The sequence below is a fragment of the Antechinus flavipes genome, chromosome 2, assembly GCF_016432865.1.
Source record: "Antechinus flavipes isolate AdamAnt ecotype Samford, QLD, Australia chromosome 2, AdamAnt_v2, whole genome shotgun sequence".
In the NCBI taxonomy this organism is placed as follows: Eukaryota; Metazoa; Chordata; class Mammalia; order Dasyuromorphia; family Dasyuridae; genus Antechinus; species Antechinus flavipes.
Genome location: NC_067399.1, coordinates 138,439,394 through 138,463,455, shown reverse-complemented (window position 1 = coordinate 138,463,455; position 24,062 = coordinate 138,439,394). Strand labels below are relative to the sequence as shown.

At 38.2% G+C, this 24,062-nt stretch overlaps 1 protein-coding gene across 3 annotated transcripts in view; it reads right to left on the bottom strand.

Annotated features, from left to right (window-relative positions):
- Positions 1–917: 917 nt before the first annotated feature.
- Positions 918–24,062, bottom strand: part of PSD3 (pleckstrin and Sec7 domain containing 3) — a 435,130-nt gene continuing 411,985 nt past the window's right edge. For all 3 annotated transcript variants that reach the window (XM_051975647.1, XM_051975652.1, XM_051975653.1), the window contains one exon: positions 918–10,288. In XM_051975647.1, the coding sequence (XP_051831607.1) occupies positions 10,073–10,288 (216 nt within the window). In that variant the 3' untranslated portion in view covers positions 918–10,072. The remainder of the gene's footprint in view (positions 10,289–24,062) is intronic.

Here is a 24,062-nt window from a genome sequence, read left to right as displayed (position 1 = left end):
CTCCTTGAAGAGGATGAGAACCTAAGACTTCCTAAAGTAGTCCTATTTTGGAAAGCTCTATTAGGAAGTTCTTCACTTCAGGTCTCAACTTACTCTCGTTTTGGTTCATTCTTCTTGAACAAGCAATCCAAATATACATCTCATCTGCACAAGGGCCTTTGAAATACTAGGGAATGATTAATCAAATGTGTAATGGGCTGAACCTCAATCACTTCCCTCTCCCTAGAGGTCTTGAAGCAAAAGCTGTGGATGGTAAAGAACATTTTTTAAAAATTTATTGATTGGATGGTCCCTTCCAACTTGGAGATTCTGTGATTCTCTTTCTCTTCCAAATTTTCTCTTTTCCAAACCAACCATTTTCAGTTCCTTTCACTTACTTATTGTTGTATGACACAGACATAATCCACTCTTCCCAACATGTTGGTCCCCCTCTTCTTCATTCCAGAGCTGAGCCATAGAAGAGAAATGTTTCTAAGTCTCATGTGATGTAAAATTCATAGGGGATGGCTTCTGGACAGCTCCAGGCATAAAACAGGGCATCTCAGAGGACTTTCAGTTACTTGATTCTTCTCTGAGACAAGCACTTTCTTCTCCGAGGGTTTCCTAACTTCCCTTCTTGCCCTTCTCTCTCCTACAGCTCAACCTCAAAGACAATGGTGGTTCCTTTAGATATGTATACACAGGGTTCCTTTATATACAGATGTCAACAAATGTTAAACACAAATCTTCATCTATATATAAAGGAACCATATATAAATTTGTGTTTCATTCACCAACCCAGGCCCTTCAATCAGCCTGGGATATTCTAGATTATCAGACTATTAGCAATGTTCAAAGAATGATACTTTACAGACAAATCAACCAAAAGCTGCAGATTCCCATCCAACTCATCCCAGAAAAGTGACATGACAGGAAGCTACAGAGGTTGAAATACATTGAATTTATTTCTTTCTAAAGTTTGTACATATACATATATCATATACATATTTTAAATCCTTCACTAGGTTTGCATGATTTCTATTACATAAAAATCATTTGAATGCAATAAACTCTGTCGTCGTAAAGCGACAAATTATCTGCAACCTATAAAAACACAGAGGAACGGTTCTAATCATAAACATTTACACGATAGAGAAATGTACTCCATATATCACAGATTCTATACATGTCAGGTAACTCACTGTCTACATACTTTTGTTTACTTTAACAACAATGAGCGAGGGCAATATTTATATACAGCAATCTTAATGAAAAATAAAGCAATTGCAAAATGTAAACTTAATATTCAAAATATTCTTTAAACACTTTCACCATATCCACACTAATCTTTGTTTGAGTCAAGATAGGACCATCATATGAATGCCTTAATTTACGAGGAAATGACCTTTCCTGTACCAAGTGGGTGGTGTTGGCAGGCAGGACATGGTGTGGTATCCCTAACTTAGTTGAGTTTGAGAATGCTTCTGGAGTAGATCGCTACTTTGCTGCTAATTACACTCACCATTTGCTGGGGACATATGGCACTGGGGGCTGAGATGAAATTGAAATATTGGGTGGAGAAAATTTTGAAGATGGAGGGGGATTAGCCACCTCACTCAGCTTGAGGAAAAAAATTATTTCTAAAACTTTGCCTTTTCCCACCACTTCCCTGGAAAAACATGTTGCATTGTTCTGCCAGCTACTTTTGAGTCACAACGAGTGTAGCCCAATTAACACCATAGAAAAGTTATTTTATTCAAAGATCATTCTGCCTAAACCACAGCATAAGTTTTATGCTGTTGATAGAGGTTCTCAGCTTGTATCACTGCTGGAACTCTCAATTACAGTTTTAGAAAAAGGTTTCTAAAACACGAGGCAGAAAAAAGATGCTTGTTGGATATGGAGGGTGCCATCCTCATTTGGAACCTCTTTTTGGACTGAGCAACACTGATGAGCAAGAGTGTTTTAAAGGCCTTTCTGGCCCTACCCACAGAAATAAAATACAAATTGGGTTTTTTTTCTATTTCATTTCTAGGATGCAAAAAGGCACGAAGAGTTCTGTCCCCAGTGTCAGGAGTTTAATATGCTATGTTATTTCATGTGCATTAAACGTGACTTTGAGATCAATGTCATGATTGACTGGATTCCGCTGACCCTGGTCAGCCATACTGGGGAATGCCCTTCAAGGAGTGCCTCTCACTCTTGCCAGCTGGTGTCCAGTTGAATTCCCAAGGCATAGAAATCAGCTTTGGAAACTCAAATGTGTTGCTCATCAAAGAGCTCGGAATCAGATAAAATCATGAGGGGCAGCGACCTCCATTGGTAAGAATCTGGCACATACTAAAACGCTCTGAACCTCCAGGAGGGTAACAGGGATAGAGAGAACATCTCAAGTTAGGTGATATCAGTCTTAAACTAAAAACTACCTCAAAGTCTTACTCCTCAGGAAGGAATATACAGCCCACGAACCCTCAGAAGCTGGTGGGAAAATTAAAAAGGAAAAGTCATACTTCAAAATTCTCTCCACAAAGTAACATTTCCAGAAATAGTGACCAGGTATTTATTTATAGTGAATATTCAGAATTTACAGTTTACCCTGCAAAGGAAAATGTACCTTCATCAATGTCCTTTCCCAACCTCCATTCTCATCTTGATCATTGACCTCCCCCCCCCAAAAAAAAGTGCATTTTTTTGTTCCTATAAATGCCCGACTACTCTTCAATTTGATCATTACTTTCACAGCTCTAAGGTAAAAGAGGGTATGAATAAACTAATCGTATATCTTCTAGAGCCAATTCTTCTCTCTCTTCCCTGCATGTTTACTCTTTGCCCCAAGAGGTACATTGTCACAACAGCATTTCCTTCTCAGGAAAAAGGTCTTCCAGAGCTTCTCCTGGCTGCTGTGAGTTACTGAGGAGCTTCATGAATGCATTACCCAAAGCTCTAACTTAGTGATACCATATGAAAGGATCTGTCTTTGTGCACATGCATAGTTATTGATCGGTAAAAAGTGCAAGTCAAAACATAAGAGCTGAAATTACTATTAAACCCTGGGTAAATACTTCTCTGCTTCAGTTCTTGGACCCTTGTTCATCATGTCTTTTGAACACTGTGAATCTCTCAGCCTTATGAAGTTGGGTTTGCATAATTCAGACTATTCACAGTGTGAACATGCATGTGTATGTGTATGTATATACATGTCTATGTCTGCTAAAGGTCCCAGATATGTGTAAACGTCCCCCCCAATAATCTAAATGTGTGTGTGGGAGGGAATCTCGTGCCTCATCTCTAAGGCAAAGAACTTGGAATTATTAACTATAATATATAAGTCAAATGGGAAATGCTTAATTCACCCATACTTCAGTTTGGTCAATTCTTCTGTTTCTTTAGATCTAAAAATTCCAATTATTCTAACTGGAATTTTAAAAAATCAAAACAGAAAATTAGTATTTATACACAGGCCCAGTGCTTACTTGGCTTTTAAAAATTAAAACAAACAAACAAACAAAAATCTTCATGGCTTTCCCAAAAGTCCTGTTACTTTAAAGGCTTAAGGCATAAAGAGAAACATTTCCACTAACTACTCCTTTTATATTATTTGCGAACTGAATGGATGTTTATAGAAATCTCCACAATTCCAAAAATGAAATATACCGGTGCAAAACTAAAAGCTCTGCTTATTAGTCACAGAGCCAATCCACCTAAATTTTAAAATGAATGAAAAAACATAATTGGGGAAAAAAAGGTTGAGACTACAGAGTGAACATAAACAACCAAAAACAACTAACATACTGCCTCTGTTCAGAGCTGTGAAATTATTCTGCCCTCCTAGACCCCTGCTTCTCAGAAACAGAAGCAAAGAACTTTGGGCAGTGTGTTTGAAAACAAGCCTGACACTGCATTCGAACCATATGCACATGCACGCACACATACGCACTCTCAGTCACTGCTTGAAAAACACCCAACATGCTAGTTAATAGATCTGAGTCTCTGGTTATATATTTCTACACTATAAGACAGGCGGTAAGCTCAAACAACTAAGGCAGCGGCTCATCTTTGGGGAGAGGCAGAAAAACAGTGATACTGAAGTACAAAAATATTAGCTATTTAACTGTTCTAAATGCCTTTGCCTGCAACAAGATTTTCATGGAGACCTAATTTAAGTTTTGAATCTAAAAAGATGGCATCCTGCCTTGAGAAGATCCCCACTATGCAGGTGCCATATTTGTGATACTTTACTCTCAGAGGGTATGGAACAGCCCTAGGCTTATCCATTGAAAAATATATATGAATATGTAAATGACATTGTATCAGCCTCTCTAGTGTTCCTGAAAATCTCTGTTCTCTTGGGCTAATTACAGCAATAAAGAAGGTGTGCTTTAAATAAGCACACATTGTATTAAGCCCAATCAAAACTAACTACTTGATCTGATATATATATATATATATTTTTTTTAATTTTTAAAAAATTTTAATTTCTGTAAATACTCAAGACTTAGACTAGACAGGCTGTCTCCTGTTTTTCTTTCCCTTTATTCCCCTATACTTTTCAAATCACTATGAGCTCTCCTCTTAGTGTATATATGTATCCATATATAAGTAACATATGTGGATACATATACATATGTTTATAACTAGTTCCATGAAACCATCACACTGTAGCTAGTCATTTTGCTCTATAGTTTTTGAAATTCAGGCTAAATTGTAACATAAGAATTTTTTCAATTAAAAACCCTTTAAACAAAATATTTGAATTTTTGATTAATAAAACAATGCTACTATACACTCTTAATGGCTGAACTATATAACCAATTCCATTAGGATTTTTTAAAATCACACTGGTTATTTGAGAAAATAAAATTTAAAATCTTTCTGATGTTTACATGTACCATATATTGATATGCAAACCACACAGTGATGCATATGCATACAAGTAAATTCATATATACACACACACACACACACACACAAACACACACACATACACATATATTTAGAGGTGGCAGACAGCCTTTTCTGTGGCATGATACATTATGTGTATGAATCTTTATGTCACTGCAGATACACTTAAATTACTATGAATGAACCAGGGAAACTTAAGGAACCCTATCATAAGTATAGTTACACATATTGTAATACTATCTTACTGTGGCATTCAAGTCTACAATCTGTCATGCAGGTTCAAGTATTTACTGAAATTCTCTCCATGAAGACCAACTCCCAGCATGCAATGGGCCAGAGTACTATTGTAAGATCATCCAAATAGGTCATACTGTAGGTACAGGAGGACTGAAAAAATTCACTAGTCTACCACTTCACTGAAGTTGTAGCCAGAGAGAGAAAGGGGAAAAGAGGAAGAAAGGGAGGGAGAATGAGGGAGGAAAAGAGAGAGGAAAGGAGGGAGGGAAAAAGGAAGGGAAGGAAATTGGGAGGAAGGGAAGGAGAAAGGGAAGGAGAGAGGGAGGAAGAGGAGAGGAAGGAAGGGAAGGAGAGAAGGAGAAAGGGAAGGAGGGAGGAAAAAGGGAAGGAGTGAAGGAGAAAGGGAAGGAGGGAGGGAAAAAGGGAAGGAGGAAGGGAAAAAGGGAAGGAGAGAGGGAAAAGGGGAAGGAAAGAGGGAAGGAGTGAGGGAGGAAGGGAAGGAGAAAGGGAAAGAGATTGATTTAGAAAAGGCAGATAATCTGGGAACTGAGATGGAATCAGAAACTGCCCTTTGTAGCTTTTTTCCTCATTTTAGTACATCAGCAGTCAGGTTTCCCAAGAATCCCTTCTGATGAGGTGCTGGTGCCTGACCTTTAAAAAGCAAAAGGAAAGAAAACCACAAATTCTCAGGCAGATTAGCAGTTTGGCCTAATTTAAGGGAAGCAGGCAAATAGGGAGCAAGATTTGAGAGCAAGAGGGCTCATCTAGCTGACTTGGGAGTGATTTTCTGCTCAAGTAACTTGGTATCCCATGCAAGGAATGGAGGAACTATTTAAGTCCAATATAGCACCACTATATACAAACTTTATTTTTGATTACTGTAAGGAATCTCTTTTGTGCTCTGCTTATAGTGTGAGTTTTAAAGACTGAGAAGTATTTCTGGCATTTGATGGCTAAATTGTCTCAGTGCCCAAGTTAAAAGAAAAGGTCCTAAGTCAGGTCCACAGCAGTTTCAAAGTGGAAGCAAAGGTACAGCTCTTTGGACTCTCTTCTTGGCCCTCCAGTAGAATGAGGATTTCAGTGGTGAATTTAAGAAAGAAGAAAAAAAAAAAAAAAAAGATTGCTAAAGGACTTTTTTTTTTTTTTTTTAAATAAGCAAAATGAATCCCTAGACTTGGCAGGAAGGTATCTTTTTTTTCAAGGTGCATCCTTGAACCTCTCAACTAAGCCAAAAAAGAAGTCAGAGTTAGTAAAGCTGGTTGCTCACAGGTCAACCAAGCCAAAAGGAAAAATCAGAGGGGGCAGAGCTGGTTGCTTCCAGGTGAGTGTTTTATGACACTGACACCCCCTAACTGAAGGGGCTTCTTTCTGTCCACCACATTCTCCACTTACAATTGTTTCCTTCAAGTCATTCCTGAGTAGTCCTTAGTCTTTTAGATTGTCCAAAGATTAGAAAGTCCAGGGACTGTGAAAATTAGGGAAATCTGAAAACAATGGTACTGACCACTGACAATGGGTCAGTCAATTCCATCCATGATGCATAGTACCAGTAGCTAAACCCCTGACCATCCATTGACTGACCCTCACTACTGTCAGAGAAGCCCAGGACTCTTTTGAAGATGGCACCAGCTTATTAATAAGTACTTCTAATGGCAAAAGAAAATATGATAATAAATCTTATTATTTTGTCACTCCAGGTGTGCCCAACCTGTTGGTATTAAGATACAAGAAAATGCACAGAAATACTGAGTGGTTAATTAAATTAGAAATTTCTAAGGTGAGGTTGGTTTCTTAAATACAAAATCCCAAGCTGTGAGCTGGGATCAAAATATCTCAATTCCCAAAAAATCATTCCTATAGAACTCTGACTTAGGTGGGAACACTAAATGTGAAGAACCTCGTGTAGTTTTTTATTTGAAACAGTTGTAATATTGGTCAAATTCAGCAATGAGACTATTAAAAGAGTGACAAACTAGTATCAAGTCTTTCATCTAATTTAATCTGAGATGGATTGATTTTAAGTTAAGGGTATCTTGACTTAAAGAGAGGTCTGCCACAGGTCAGAGGAACTCAGGTCCATCTTGATGCCTTCAACTCAGGGAAGGTGAGGTAGGGATTTGAAAAGCTATGGGTAGTACCTCATTAAAAAAAGGAAAAAGAAGGGAAGAAAAGTTCTTCTGTACCATAAAGTAAGCAGCAGGAAAAAAGGAAGTCTAAATGAAACCTTGTTTCATCTTCCTTGGCTAGATGCCATTAGAAAGAGACTTCTATGAGTGAGAACCACTGTTGTAGTTCTCAGAGGTTCTGAGCTAGTCTCACTGTAATTCTGTGAAGGTTGCTTCCTATAGAATCAGACGTGACTTGTATTAACCAAGGATTGGAAGGAAGGAGCTCCTAGTCCAACAACTAATGATAGACTGGCATTATACAGGAGTAAGGGGTGACCCTGGGTCACAACACCAATTTCTGTATTCATTATTTTTAAAATAAATCTATATAAACATAGTACACAGCAGCTTAAAATATAAAAGTATATCCTCCTAATTCAGATGAATAATTCATCAGCATAACCAAAAGTAAAAAAAGGCTTCCATGAAGAAGGCAATGGAAATAATGCCTTATTCATGCTGAGGCTAGCCAAATATTTCTAGGATTAGTCTAAATACCAGTAATACTGTAGGCAAGGTACCATTTAATATGTATCATATGTTGTAAGCAAAATGCAAACAAACACACAATATACAAAGAGACACACATTGAATGCATACATACATTGAAGCAACAAGCAGAGTAATTTATATGAGTTCAGTTACTCAGACCAACAAGTAGCATTGTCCAGGTACCTCTCTCCAACATGTTAAGCTTAGGATAAATACATAGGCAGACAATAGGCTGGAAATTCAAATGGAAAGAGTATTTGTCCAAGGGTTACAGGGGTGGGGAGGATCTTCCTATCTCATGGGGGCCTACAGATTCAGAGAGCAGTTACAAAAAGCAAAATACTCTGGGCCACACCACTATAAAATCCAACTTGTTTTTGTTCAGTTTCTGGAGCTTTCAGAAAAACGTAGCCCATTTACAGGGATGGTCAGTTAACAGGGCTTTTGTCCCAAGCCTGACCTGTCATACGAGAAGCTATAGCCTCAGGAAGCTAAAGCCTGTCCTGTTTCCCCATCTCCCTAGGCATCAAATAAACATTGTTTGTTTTTACATATGACAGAAGTTACATTTTAATAAATAGCCCACTAGGATTAAAGATTTGTAAAGTCCGGTCAATTCCGTCTTCTAAAAAGATTGTTTGGGTTTTTAAAGCAAATTCTCATTTCTTAGAATAATGCCACTTTTGCATAGCATTTAATTCTTTGGTCAAAGTACTTACGCTTCAAGGTGACTCATTTCATAATGATTTCACTTGTTGTAACTCTACTGCTCAAGTGGGTGGGAGGGGAAGATTCCTTCTTGAGGGTGGGCCAAAGTCTCCCTCTTGCTCCCTCTCTCTACAAGCCTCCCTTTCTTGTGCATATCTTCCCCCTGAGTGCCAAAGGGATGCCACAGGAAGACTCAGGATGCCAAAAGATGTTTCACAACTACATGAGAAGACCTCAACGAGTGCTCTGGAAGGGGAGAATTTCCTTTGTTGACATCCCAAGTATAGGGAAAGGGACATTGGGGCTAAAGCAGTATTGAGCTAAGTGGTCTGCTCACCTGTTTCCTATCAAAGGAACCAAAATAATTAACTGAGCAAAGAGTGGTCACCCATTTGCAACCACCAGATTTCCAGCAGCTACGATCTAGATTTCACTATACATAAACAATTTTTTCTGGGTTATTAAGACCAGATTATCATTCCAGACCCCTTGAGAACTGTCTATTTTGTAAAGTTTTTTTTTTTTCCTTATTTATTCATTTCTCTGTGTAAACCTAAGAAAATGAGTAATTTGCAACAATACTCTGTTGAACATGGGGGCAAAGATCTCCCTTCTGCCTACATGCTCACACAGCCAAGAAATAACCAAATATCTACATATCCTCAGAAAGAACCTAATGCCAGTATGAAAGGCTATAATCAGACTGTGCAGAATCCCAAGTTCCTCCTCAGATCCAAGTCATGTTCCTGATGATGAAAACTGGAACCATGAACATAGCTCCCCAATGGCTGCTATGCCTGCCGTTGATGGGCAAACAAAATTAACTTGAAATGAATCTTCCCTTAATCTTCACTGGACAAAATGACTTCACTCTGCTTTCCTCCACTTCTCAATGGAATTGGTGTTTCAAGTAAGCTAACATGAGTTGCCTAAGACTAATAATCCCTGCAGTCTTCTTAGTCTACTCCCCTGCTACTGGCAAGGTTCAGAACTTGCTAAGTGCTAAAATGCGCTCAAGGCTGCATTACGTTGGGAAATCCTCATTCCCAGTGTCAGAGCCCTTCCCCTAACTTCTACCAGTGGTCAGTTCCACTTCTGTGACTGTGCAAGGTTTCATTTACAAAGACTTCTACTAATTCCAGACTTAGATGAACTCCAGCTAAGGCTACAAGGCTCATCGAGTTAAGTCTTTTACAATGGATTACTTTTTTTTTCTTAAAGTGTAACAGCTGACTTGAGGAATACATAAAACAAGAGAGCAGTGTGCAAACAGGAGAAAATTCAAGGGGAAGGATCGCATCATTCATGGAGAAACAGCGTTTCCCTTCCCTTTGCAAAACAAGGTGCATCAGTTGTCCAATGGCAAATTCTCAAAGCAAAGAAAAATAGGGAGCAAAAGGAACCCTTGGCAATATATACAGAAAACAACAACAACAAAAAATAGACTATAGAAAAAGGGTTACTAATGCACCATTTAGTCACAGAATCATTTGTTGGTATTGTTTTTATGAACCACAGATTATCAGAAAGATCTTGAAAAACAATATTTTGCTGCATGACCAGTGCTTCCTGTCCTCCAACGGATTCTAAGTAACCTTCTGCTTAATGCTTGGTGTTTCTGGTCTGTAGTCCTTCCTCTCCGAGACGTTGCGCTTGACCTTGACACTGACTGGAGAGGCCTCCTGGTTCAAGGATGGGCTGGAGTGGGATTTCTTCAGTCCCATCCCATCACTGTCGCTGCCGCCCAAGAGCTTCCTGCCTCCTTCTTTTAGAAGATTGACGTACATTTCGTAGCGAGATTTCTGAGGGCAAGGAAAAAAAGATGGAAAATCCACAGGAGAATAACTGTTAATACATTACCCATAAATTGACATGACTATAATCAAAGGCATTTTAATGATATCAAGTCTGAATGAGCAAAAACAGACTTCATTCCATCAAATTGTCAGCAACTGCCCATAGGTAGCTGGTTCCAGAAAAGTCATAGCTACATGATCACACAACTGGACACCTATGTAGTTACTACTCTCCTGGTAGGACAAAATCAGCTTCAACTTTCTCATAAGTAAAGCAGGAGACTTAAACTCAATGTCCCCTGAAGGTCTCTGGTTTCATCCAGTTCTTAAAGTTCTTTGATACTAATTCATTTATTCATGCATCCAACAAGCAATTATTATGTGGTTACTTTATTTGGAAAAGCATCTTTCATCATAAGGAAACCCATCATTACATTAACTACTCATTAAATATAAGAATATGAACAATTGCTCTTAAGTAAGGTTTTCTCCTTACAGAGAAATGCCCATTACAAGTGAGTTCCTTATAAATAGAACATCTGAACTTCAGATCTAATTACTTCTCAAGCTGAGACAAATTCAACCTTTATGAAGCTCCTACTCTGTGCCAGGCCCCATGCTAAGTACTGGGGATTAAGAAAAGGCAAAAATAGTCCCTGATCTCAAGGAGCTTACAGTCTAAAGGGAGACACAACAACTATGCACAAACAAGATGTAGACAGGATAAAATCGAAATAATCTCAAGGCAAAGGCAGCAGCTTAAGGAGCACCAAGAAAGGCTTCTTGCAGAAAGCAGAATATTAGTTGAGCTTGAAGGAAGCGAGGAAAGTCAGGAGATAGAGAGCAGGAGAGGAAAATTTCTAGGCATGTCGGGACAGCTAGTGAAAATAAGATGGAACTGGGAGATGGAGTGTCTTGGATGAAGAACAGCAAAAGAGGCCTGTGTCACTGAATCCCAGAGCATTATTGTCCCTATTCTATAGATGAAAGGCAAACAAAGTTAAGTGACTTGCCCAGGATCACACTGCTAGTTAAGTATCTGAGGTCAGATTTAAATTCCAGTATTCCTAACTCCAAGTTCAATATTCTATCCACTGATCCATCTAGTTGCAATTTAGGAGTAGACAAGATCTATATCTGGAATACCATATCAAAAGCCCATGCTAACAAACAGAAGAGGTACAAGAGCCATAAACATGCATTGAGCAGAATTTAAGAGATATTCATATGAGGAAAATTGCAGGTGACAACAGAGAGAAAATCCATGAGTTGACAAAATATTGGAAAAATCCTAGTTCTTTCCATCAGTATGATGCAGGCCTAATTATTCTCAAGTCATTACGTGCTAAAAATTTGTAATTCTTATCTCTTCAGATTTCCTCAGTCTCCAGCCTCCTCAACATGAGCCTATATTTTCAATTTTTCTAATAGGAATTGAAGGAAAATAGGGTTTTCTTTACCAAAATTCACTTCACAAATTACTTTGCTACAACATATCCTGTAAGAAATGGGGGACTTATATTGTTTGTCTCTGTCTCCAGAAATGAGACTAAGTAATCTTAATATCTGAACAATAGTTTATAGATGGGTAAAGGAAATGAACACAAGGCATGTTATTTCAGATAGCTGATGGCAGCCATACCATGAGGCAACTCCAACCAAAACTATTGGAGATGGTTTAAAAAAGAAGAGCAAAATAAAAAGGGATAAGATTCATTTTCACTATAAGATTCTGAAGAAACTGGTGACACCAGAAAAGAGGACCCTCCCTCTCCCAAAAAATTATGCATCTTAAAAATACAAGAAGGAAAAAAAAAAAAAAACTTTTTCTATCTCATTCTACACCTTAAGTTCCAAGATTTCAGAGGCAAATTCATTACATTATGGTGTCAATCAAAAACACTTAGGATGTGAGGGTGGTATAGAAGAGCAATCAAAGGAAAGCCTGGAGCTATTGGAGTAAAAGGAAAAAAGAAAAAAATGAGAACCAGGGATAAGAGGAGGTGAGGTTATCACAAAATGTACCAAAGCAAGAAAATCTACTTGGCTTTGTTGCATTCATATAAATAGCAGTGTTGTATATGCTCTACAGGTTATAAAGAAGGTTTGTAAGCAGACTCTGCTATGTGTCTTCAAACTAGATTCCACATTGCCTTTTCCACACATTCATGCTGGGGAAAAAACCAATCCCTTTTTTAATGCTGGCAGAGCCATGTATTTGAATATGGGATTCAGACCATGTTTTCTAGGAGGCTGCAGACTCACTTAAATCTATAGGGCTCCTACACTATGACTTCTTTGAATTCTAGGAGGCCTGCTAGAAAATTGGCTCTTATAATAACACACTTCAACAAAGGAATTGAGAAGGAACAGAGAGAGAGCAGAGTTGAGGAGTTTTCCACATTGTTTTCCATTTGCCTCATTTGAAGATTGGTAGCTAAAGTAGAAATATTCTTTTCTGACTTAATCAAGAAAGGTTTTGAATGCAGCCTCTCCCCCTCATCAAATCAGTGGCAGAGTTTAAGAACTAAAGTTTAGTGAACTGCAATTTATCTTGTATTTATCTGACTTACACATAAGTTGTTTGAATATTGTTTTCATCATTAAGAATCTCAACTCCTTGAGAACAGAGACTATCTTCTTTTCTTTGTTTTCCAAGAGAAGAAAGGATTGGAACATAGTAAGCACTTAATAGATGTTTGACTGAGTGAGATGGCACATAAGTCAAAGGAGAAGAAGGTAGCAGTAGGCACTTAATTAGTCAAGGGAGAAGAAGATGGTAAATTTGTAAAATATATTTCAAGAGTTGATATAACAAATCTTACATGTTTTAGTAGATCTGTACTGTCAGATATCCTAAATTAACCTGAAAGTTAGAGTGATGTTCAACATTCAATGGGATAGTTTAAAAAAACAAACACATTAAGTTTAAGTGATTTCCCAAGATTCATAGCTAGTAAGTGTGAACTAAAACATCAAATAAAGTCCAATAGAGATATGAATGCCCTTTCCATTATTGGCCACAACTTTTATGATTTAATCATAAGAATAGTGAAAAAAGTGGCTTTATATTTTCAAAAGATGCTTTCCCATCCATTATTCCATTTGACCTCCAAAACAATTCTGGAAAGTAGGTGGGCAATCATTAGTAGACCTGATGAATTGTGACTAGATGATCCTCTCATTTTAAAGCAAAGGAATTTGAAGCACAGAAAAGATAATTAAAATGTCAAAAAGGAGGTGAAATAAGTATTTATTAAATGCCTACTATATACCAGGCACTATGTTAAATAAAATCTTAACAAATAATATCTCTTTTAATTTTCACAACAACCCTAGGAGGTAAATGCTATTATTATCTCCATTTTACAACTGAGGAAATTGAGGCAGACAAAAAGTGTTTTGGACTAGATTTTGTTATGGGCCAGAACTCTGACCCTGAGACAAGGATCCTTACAAGGTACTAAGTGGAATTGAGGAGAAAATGGTAATCTAGTTTAGCATGGTTCAGTATGATTGATTTAATCCTACAACAAATAATGGTTTCCTAGTGATATAATGATTGGTTTATACTCAGTGTAGAGTACATATGCTGGGAGCCTCAGCTAGGTTGACTGAGAGATTCAGAGAGGCAGAGAAGACAAAGGACTGGAGGCAGGAGCTTAAGCTCTCTGAACCAAGGGGAGAAATTCAATTCCTGGTGGCTGCCTGGCCTCCTGCACTTCCCTCACTAAGCCCAAGGCCAGACTGAAAGGCTCTCCAGAAAGCTGCCCAGCCCCAGGCAAAGAGATAATAAAGGATTTGGACTTTAAGCCCTGGCTACTCTTCTGGTGACTGCTGAACTGAAACGAAGGCTGCTCCCAGAGACCCCAAGAAAACTGAACCAGAGAACATTACAAGATTTGAACTTAAGTCTTTCAATTCTAAACCCATTGTTTCATCTATTGTGCCTACAGAAACTGAAGGCTTCTGGACATGACCCAGATCTGAATGGGGAAAACCCCTCACTCATGACAAACAATGATGCATCTTCTGTTCGAAGGTGCCCAGTGAGAGGGAACGCATTCTCTTCTGTAACTCAGGGTTGCATGTAGTGGAGGGGGTTGAGATCTTCTCTTCCATTGGTACCAGCCACAAAGACTTGTAAAGGTCTGGAGGGAAATGGCGAGCATTAAACTTGTATCACAAGACCTGAATTCATCTCTAAGTCAGTTAACTTCTGTGGACCTCAGTTTCCTTATTTAAAAAATGAGCAGACCGGACTAATGAAGTGCTAAGTCTACGCTCCTAAAATCGGGTTAGATTTGGGAACACTCATCACTGAACTTTAAACACAGGGATAAACGTGTGTATGTGTGTGTGTAAAAACGTTCAGAAACCCTTGTTAGGTACCAGTTCCTGAACATTCCAACTCTATTGTCAGACATCTTTCTCCTCATTCACCCAACTCCAACACCTTTTAAAATTATAAGAATTTACCCTTGTGGCTCCCCTCCACGCTTTAAAAAAAGGACTGTTTTAGCGAAAATGACTAAGGGGAAATGCCTGAAGCGCAGGAACTCTGCAGGCGCAGACAGGACCGGCATGGACCGGCTCACCGAGGGACCGGAATTCGGCTCACCCTTTAAGTCCGCAAGGAGGCACCACGAGTAGAAGGCAGGTTCCTGCACTGCGGGCGCCACGAGGGGGGTGGGAGCTTCTGGGGCCTATTAGTCCAGTAGTTGGTAAAGGCCAAATAGATAAAGCTGTCCGAGGCTCAATCTCACTACGCTATGATAAGTCAGCCCAGCGGGCTCTTGAAGCCGGGGAAGCCGGGGATTATTCGTTCAGAGACGCGGCTTTCCGGGAGCTCAGGCCAGGGCCCTGGGCAGGGAGACCGGCCGCGTGTAACCCTTGTGGGGCAGCAGCAGTGGCCCGGCTGTCACGGAGGCCCGGGCGGCACGCACACGGGAGGGGGGGCCTCACTCTCTCCGCCACCCCCGCACAGGCTCAGCTCACCAAGGAGGCCCACGGACGGAGCGCGCGGGCTGCTGGTGGCTCGGCACAGCCCGATTCGTTCCTACTCTGGCTGGCCCGGCCTCACACCCAGGCCGAAGGCCGCTCCCCCGTGGGCGCTGGCCCGCCCGCGCCCTCCAGGAAGCCGCCCCCTCCCCTCCCCTCCCGCCTCTGCCGACCCCCTCCCCCTGGGCCCCGGGGCGGCGAGGCGGCCTCCCGAAGAGGGCCGAAGTCTCCCTGGGGAAGGCTTCCGCATCTGTATCCCAAGCACCCCCACCCGGGCGCCGGAATCTCACCAAGGCTTGCTGACTGTTAGAGAGAGGACCCTTTTACACACGGGGCACTGTGACACACTTCTTTTGTTACCTCTGTCTTTTTTTCCTCCATGCAGAGGCCAAAATCATTCCATGAAATGTTCTTGAAGATCCATTCAGATCTTAAAAGAAAATACATTTTCATATGGGCTTTTTGGGTGTGGTTTTAGACCCATGATTTTACTGGCATAAAGACTTTCCCCAATAGGAAAACTCCCTCTATGTTCCGTATAAGTATGTTGGGAAGTTGCTTGGGGGCAGAGAGAAATTAAGTGATGGGGGGGGGGGGGGGGAGGAGGGGAGAGGTGTTTAGAAACCTGGTTTTCCTAATCCCAAAGTTAATAATCCATTCACTTGTACCACCTTGGCCCTCAAGCACTTCATGTGTAGTAGGAAAACAAAGTGAGAGTTTTTACCTCTAACTAAACTTAATAATGAAGTAAGCACGGCATTTTTTCCATGGGAGTTTTCATGATGTCTCATCTTAGTGTCTTTCTGACATAGAGAATGGTCTTCAAATGTGCCCTTCTAGCAAAAAGGGTATGTTTCAAGGTAACAATCAGTAGTGGTTATAGATCTGTGATGGCGCTGCTGTCAGTTCCTCATATATCATTCCAAGGTATAATTGGAAAATTAAAGTCTCTACTGCAATGTGATTACAGCAGGCTGATGGCCCCCTTTAGATAAATCCTTGCATTCTGTGCCTAGAGTTTAAACTCCATACGGTGGATGACATTATTTTTGTCATTTCGAAACAGCATGAAGTCTGCATTTGGCACTCAACAAATAATAAACCATAACAATGATAACCCTTTTTGTCTGAGAATAATATTCAAAGCCAGATGGCTGACAGGGCTCAAAAAATACACACTCACATTACTTAACAGAATTGTATACTCAAGCCAAAGCACCAAATAAGAACAAGAACACAGACAAAGAGAAGACTGCTAGCTCTCTCTTTCCAACATCTGTTAATAAAGTAATATGGTCTGCTTCTTGAGCAACACGGAGAAACTTCTCATTTGTATGGGGCATTTAATACTCAGAATGCCGGATTTGACATCAAAAAGCTATGGCTCTGAATACTGACTCCAATAAGGTTACTAGGTGGATCAAGGGCAAATCACTCAGTTTCCTTGAGATCATTTCCTCATTTGAAAAAATAAGGATAATCACACTTGCAGAATCAATCTCATTACACTGTTTGGATGCCTAAATATGGCACTCTGTAAACATAAAAGCACTTTAGAAATAGGACCTATTATGTTGTTGTTATTATTCATATAATAAGTTAAAAGAAAAGTCAACTTCATTTCTTTGTAGTCTGAGAATTCTAGGGTATGAAGGAACCCTAAAAAGTCAGCCCTTTCATATGGGACTCCATTCTCCCATAACAGAGATATGAGTGCTCCCAGAATGGAGAAATAAGCACAAAAGACAGAAAAATATCCTTAGATGGATATGGTTTCACCCAAAGCCAAGAGCTGTGATGTTATGCATGCTAAAAAATAAAAAAAAATAAAAATACTGCTGTTTATCCCTCTCAGACCCAAATATTTTGTTAATAAGAATCTAGGGCAGGCAGAAGGATTAGATCTATGTGTTTACTTGAGTTCTTATTTGACTCCTGATCCTTAACATTTCCTACTCTTTGTAGAAGCAAATGTAACATGAGGCTCAATCTGCAACTTTAATGCTTTTCCTTAGGTACTAACACTGGGAATAGGAATTTTGTCAATGCACTTATTCTTAAAAAAAAAAAAAAAATACATCAAAAAAAAATCTCGGAGGTCTTGACATCTTGAAATATAACTTTATACTTACTCCCTATTTCCTTCTTCTGTCTACCATCTATAAACTGCTTTACTTGATTAGAGTATTCTCTCTCTACCTAACCAGCAAGATTTATGCTTTAAATTCTCTCCCAATGTATGACACATTCCTGTAATACTTTCACACATACCACTCTAGCTGTCCCAAAGGAAACCAATGACAAAATTGACTAATGACTCAATTACTTCCAGGTTTTCATCTTTCATTGACATAGACTTCTTTCTTGAGATTAAGAGTATCCTTTCCAAATCTGTGCTAAGTCTATTTGGCAAAACAGATTCTCGATAAATATTTTATAAACCAATGGGGAAAGGCAACTATCTCATCAAATATGCAGCACAAACATCTACTCTTTATACCCAGGAGGAATGAAGACTAAAATGCACTGTCAAATAGGATTAACAAGTGGCAGTTTGTGTTACATCTCATTTGAGTCTTCTTTTTAGACAACATTAGATCAAATGGTTACAGGGGTTACACAACAAAGAAGAAAAAGGAGGAGGAAATGTTTGTTGTTTTTTTTAAAGTGAGTTTAATGACATCCATAAGTAAATGTGAGTGTATTTGATGGAACCATCAAATTGTTTCCTGAACCTTAGACCTTTAAAAAAATTTCACATGAGGTAAAAAGCAGTCTTTTTGACCTTTGTTACATGAAAAAGAAAGTAGCAGGCCAAATGACAATTAAACACCTCTGGCAATTTTGAATTATTCCTACTTCTCGTTTGCCTGTAGTCCCTACTCTAAATCAAATCTAGAATAAATATCTGGAATTTTTCCTTTTCTTTTTTTCTTCCCTTTCAAAACAAAGCATGTTAAAAAAGCCATCTGGCAACAAAATAAGAATAAAGCTAGTGGCTCTTAGTTATACAAATGGACAGACTGCCTAAGTATTTCTGGGGCTTTGTGTAGAGGAGAAAAAGGACTTTAAAAACCCCTGGCTTATACAAGTTACAGTGGCAGATCATCTTTACTTGGCATTTTGTGGGATGATGCAGAAAATACAGTTGTGTAGTACTTATCCTTCCCTTACACATTTTAATTTAATAAAAACATTAAGATTTCCTAAAGGTTAAGCTGCTTACAAGTCAAATCTCAAATCTCAAAGTTTTTTATTTCCTTTCCCACTCAGAAAACAACAGCAGCTCTCTGAATAAACTGTACATTTAATTTTGAATTTATGTCTGTAGCTATCTAGCAAATTTCATGGAAGAAATTTTCTCCTCTCCCAATCTCAGTAGAGACTGTTTCAGTAGCAATTTTAATACTAGCTCTTGGTCGGTAGCCTTACCAAAATGGGCTGCCTGAAAAGTCACTACTTCCCCTATCAAATCTGGATGAAGATGACTATGGTAGGTACAAAAATAATTACAGAAGCAGAACAGAGTGGTCCACTATCCTTAGAAATAATAGGGTTTGAATCAGAGCGTTGTTTCAGTTATAATCATACAAGCATGTTACTAATGCCTTTCCCTCACAAAGATACTTTGTTTACTCATGCTATAAGTGTGAGTAATTATTACAAGAAAAAATGTAAGTGTGATTTCAGAAGGCAAAAGTGGGAAGAACAACTAGAACTAAACAAATATGTATAGAAAAAATAAGGGCTAATGGATAGATTTTCAAGATATCTTAAAGAGGGAAAGATTCCCAATAATTACAATTATTAACCAAACAAGAGGTCTAGAATAAAATCTTTATAAGAACAGTTTATACATGTCTTGATAACCTCCTTCACAAAAATACAGAAAAGGACAAATAGGTATTTTTACAGGAGATTTTCTTTTATGGCAGACCAAATCTTGGGCTCCCATTTTTCTGAGAAATCTTGAGTCCAAAATGACTTGATTGAGTTTGTACACTCTCTTAAAGTCTTTCTTTCAATGAGTACTTGTCAATGCTGGTGTTAAGATCATCCAAGGTTTCTTTATAGATGCTACCACTGTTTTGTTCAATTCTTTAATTATCAAGATTGAGAACTGCAAGAAATGTTTCACACTGTTGTGGAGGACATCCTGAACAAATTCCCAAAGAAAAAGAATTCCCTATAGATAGTGAGGTAGGGAGGACTATCAGATTATAAATTTAGAGTCAGAAGGTGCTTCAGAAGGCAGCTAGTTCAATATTCACATTTATCAGAGGAGAAAACTGAGTGAAGTTAATGTGACTTACTTGCCCAAGGTCACACGTAGTGTCAGAGATAAGTTTTTAACCTTGATCCATAACTCTAAAGTAAGAATTCTTAACTTTGGGGTCTTTCAACATTTTTCAAATGTTTCTTTTTTAATTGCATTTTAATATAAGTGGTTTCCTTTGTAATCTTATATACTTTATTTTATGCATTTCAAAATTTTCTGAGTAAGACTCTACAGATTTTAGACTTCCAAAAGACTTCCCTTTGGAAGTGTACTATGACACACACAAAAAAGGCTAAGAACCTTTGGTTTAAAATCAATATTCTTTCCATAGTACAATGCTGTCTCCTCTTTTTCTTTTTTATCTTTCTTTTCCTAAAAGTTATTTGCAGATGACATCATACTGATTGCACTAGGCATGGGAACACCAGAGTGTCTCCAGAATGAGATCTACAGCTAGTAAAGAATAATCATCTCCAAAACCCACATAGGACAAAAACGAATGAAGAATGAATCCCATGCAAACTAAAAAAGCTGCCACTGAATGGATTAATTAGAATCAATCATAAATGTCTGGTCTTAGAATTGAGTGGATGAAAAGTAAAATAATAAGAGACAAAATCTAAGTTTTTTACATTACAAATTATTTGAGTTTTGTCTTTATTGTCTAACACTGTCTAGCATACTGCCTTGTTATTGTTTAGTCATTTTCAATTGGGTCTGACTCTTCATGACTCCATTTTCTTAGCAAGATACTGGTATAATTTGCTATTTTCTTCTCTGGATCATTTTACAGATGAAGAAATGGAAGCAAATACGTCACACAGCTAGCAAGGATCGGAGGCTAAATTTGAACTCAAGAAGATGAGTCTAACTCCGGATCCTGAACTCTTTATCTACTATACCACCTAGGTGTCCCATACACCTAAATTAATGCTTGTTGAATTGACTTGGATTGTGCAGATTGCATTTTATTTTGTAAACTGAACTGGGTTTTCAGAGATTATCCAACACAAAAGCCTTTATCTATAACTCTCAGCATACTTCTATAGGACTATGAAAAAGAAAATGCCATGATTTTTCCCAAAGAATAAATATCATAAAAAAGATATCATTTATTATATGCATGAGCAGAAAAGAAGATGGGTGGATCATATAGAATTTTAGTGGTATCTGGGAGGCACTAAAAGATGTCAGTAAGCCTCTAGTGTATTTGGTAGATCTTCTACATAGAATCTGTGGAAAGGCATGAAAAATTATCACAGAGAATGAGATTATTGATGGATGATGAAATCCCACACTGATGAGGTCAAGGATCCCCCAAAGCATGGTGCTCAAATTGGTAATAAAGAATCACAAATTCAGCACCAAGACTAAGGTTGCTTTCTGATTCCCAGCTTCGCCACATACAGGGTGGGAATTTAGCGGTTCCATAGGCTCGCACTCCTATCCCTCTAACAATACCTTTCCTCTTAGTCATTTATGATTCCTAAAATGCCATTGCTAGAGATTTAATGCTTTAGTCCTGAAAAATTTTTGGTCTTTGTGAATACCTCTGAAAGAGAAAATATCCTTTTAAAGTTAATAGCTTTATCAGTGAAAAACAAAGTCAAATTGGTATTGGTTGATAAGTTTTCTGAGAGTTCTATAGAAATAGGACATAGAACAGTTTCTGAGCGATAGAACAGTACAAATAGGGTAGGGAGAATGGCACAAATATGGAAATTAGAAGGACACCAAAGACAGGCCACTTTTATTTCAAAACATTGCCCAAAGTCAGCCTTAACTATGGAGATGCCCACTGAGATAACCTTAGGCATTTAAGATCTGAGTCATAATGATGAACAACAGGTAAACACTGTATCATGGGCTTCAGGCAAAAGCTTATGGCAAAATCAATTTCTACTCTTAAAATGAATTCTGCTTTTAGAGCAGTTACAGCAAAAAACCATTGTGGTGTTTTAATTCTCTCCTCTTTTCAGATATATTTTCATTTTGAAAGCAGGTTCCAATGTAAAACCACTGAATAATTTTGGGAAAGATACAAAATGTAGAATTCCAGTGCCCGAGTTGACAAAAACATCTCTATTTCTCATGTCAGATATAGTAAATGACTTGCCAAAATCCATGTTCTAGATATACAACTTGGCTTTTTGAAAATAGGCAGAAAGGAGCTAATATGCTTAAGAAAATAGATGAGGCAGTCCAGATAGAATGTTGACACACTGTTCTGTAGTTGGTTGTATGATAAAAAGTTCTACACTTGAATTTAAAAGCAAACAAATACAAATATAAGATGGGAGAGAAACAGCCTGAAAACGTCCATATTATGTAAAGTAAGGGTTTAGTAGAATCAAACTCAACAGGGAAAGAATTGATCATTCAAAAAGCTAAAGTAATATCCAAATAAGGGACCTCCATAGCCAATAATTTTAAGTCTTTGATAGATTTTGGGGGGAGGGAGAGAGAGGAGGTCAGTGAATTTGAATGAAAAAAAAAAAAAACAAGTATATCTTTATTCTTACTAAGAGTTAAATGAAATGTAGTATTCTTCATATATTTAAAAATATCATTCTGAGATGGCTTCCTCTGACTGGCAAAGGAATCAATACTACACACAAGAATTAAGAACCCCTGCTTTTGTTCTTTTGAGTGCCACATTTTAGTGCCACCTGAAGAACTAGGGAGCTTCCTGAAAAAAACAAAACAAAACAAACAAACAAAAAAAAACAAATAGGTTGGTGAGAGCATTGAAGACTAAGTATTACAAGGATCATTTAAAGGAACAAAGATGTTTAGTCCAAAGGAGAAAAAACCAGGGGTATGTGATGTGGGAAAAATATTGGACTTTTTTTTGCCTCAGGAGAAGAACAGAGGCAGAAGTGATTGAGAGATCTCAGATGCATGACCATCAGAGTTATACAAAAGTGGAATGGATTCTCTTGAATGTCCGTAAGCCCAGTTTGTTATGGTCTTCTGTTAGGAATACTATAGTAGAAATTCCTGCTTAAGATAGGGATGAAACTGGATTGTTTATGAGGTCCTTTCTCTCTAAGAGTCTGAATTTGTGAAGATAATAATTTAGCGTTGACAATTAAAAAGCTTGACCAAAAGAATCCCACATAACAAGTCAGGAGCTAATTTCTTTCTCATATTAGTGAGATTTAACTTGTGCACCCATTTCACATATCATTGATTTCAAAGCCATAGGTGTCAGATGGGGAAAGTTGCTTCCCCCAGAAAATTAGGGACAGAACTGTGATTTCAACTCAGGTCTCATGACTCTCACAATATCTTGCCTCCTTATTTCACTTACATTTTTATAGGTCCTTTGCAGAGAAACAGCACCATAATACAAATGATAAGAGTTTACAGTATGTGGCAAGTTGGTCAGGAGGGATTTTTTTGAGTAGGAAGAAACTTCAGTGACCCTCCAGTCATAGTACAAAAGTGGCTGCCTACTCTGACTACACAAAGGGCCAGCCTTCCTCATTTCATTCAGAACTGGTAGAAGAAATATTGTTGATAGGTTCCCTTTTCCTACAGATACATATGTATTTATCTGCAGATTACAATTCGGTTTCTTAAATCCTTTTTTTCTTTATGTGATACAAAATTCAATGTAAGAAATGCTATCGATTTTCAACTGGGAGTTAAATTCTGAAAGCAGTGCTGGCCTACAGCCTCCTTGGCCTTTCTCAGAAATATAGCATTTAGCATCTCCTTTAGACCTACATATACAATGACCTTTGGAATGGGCTTTGTAAAAAAGAGAGGGCGTTGGGCTGCAGGGTTAGATATGTGGCTTTCTCTAGGATGCCTATTACTAACTTTTCATGGAGTAAACAACATTTTTCCCTGTCCCTATTTTTCTATTAGGAAATACATAAGGAATTCATTTTTTTTCCTCAAAACTTCTAAGTTGAAGGTAATGATAGCAAAGTTCTAGAGAACTCTAAACCTCGTGGAATTTGGTATGGTGCTGAGATTACCTTCACACAGCTCCATTTAAAGATGTGATCACTTATGACCACTACATAAATGGAAATTTATTTACATTATATCACATAGGCATACATGTGTCTCCCTAGTAGAAGGTAAGTTCTTTGAGGACAGAGAATATTACATTTTTTTATGTAATAGCTTTAGTGCCTTAAATGTAAGTAAGTGCTTTTAAAATATTGTTGAAATGGACACAAGATGGTATAAAATAAGAAATTCAGTTATTCCATGGCACAAAAATGGCCACAAAAAAACAGAATTTGCTAAAAAAAAAAAAAAAAAGTATAGCCAATTCAGCCACCTGGTATTTGTAAATTGGCTATTTTATTGTGTTTAGGGTAATCAATAGTATTTATAGTGTTAGCTAACAGCTTCCACTCCAAGCCACAGGACAGCAGGTGCATTCCAGCTGTACAGACTATTTTAGATGACATGCACATTTTCCTCACAGCAAAGATTCCCTAGAGCACCCAAGCTGTCTCGGCTTCTTCTTCAACTCCC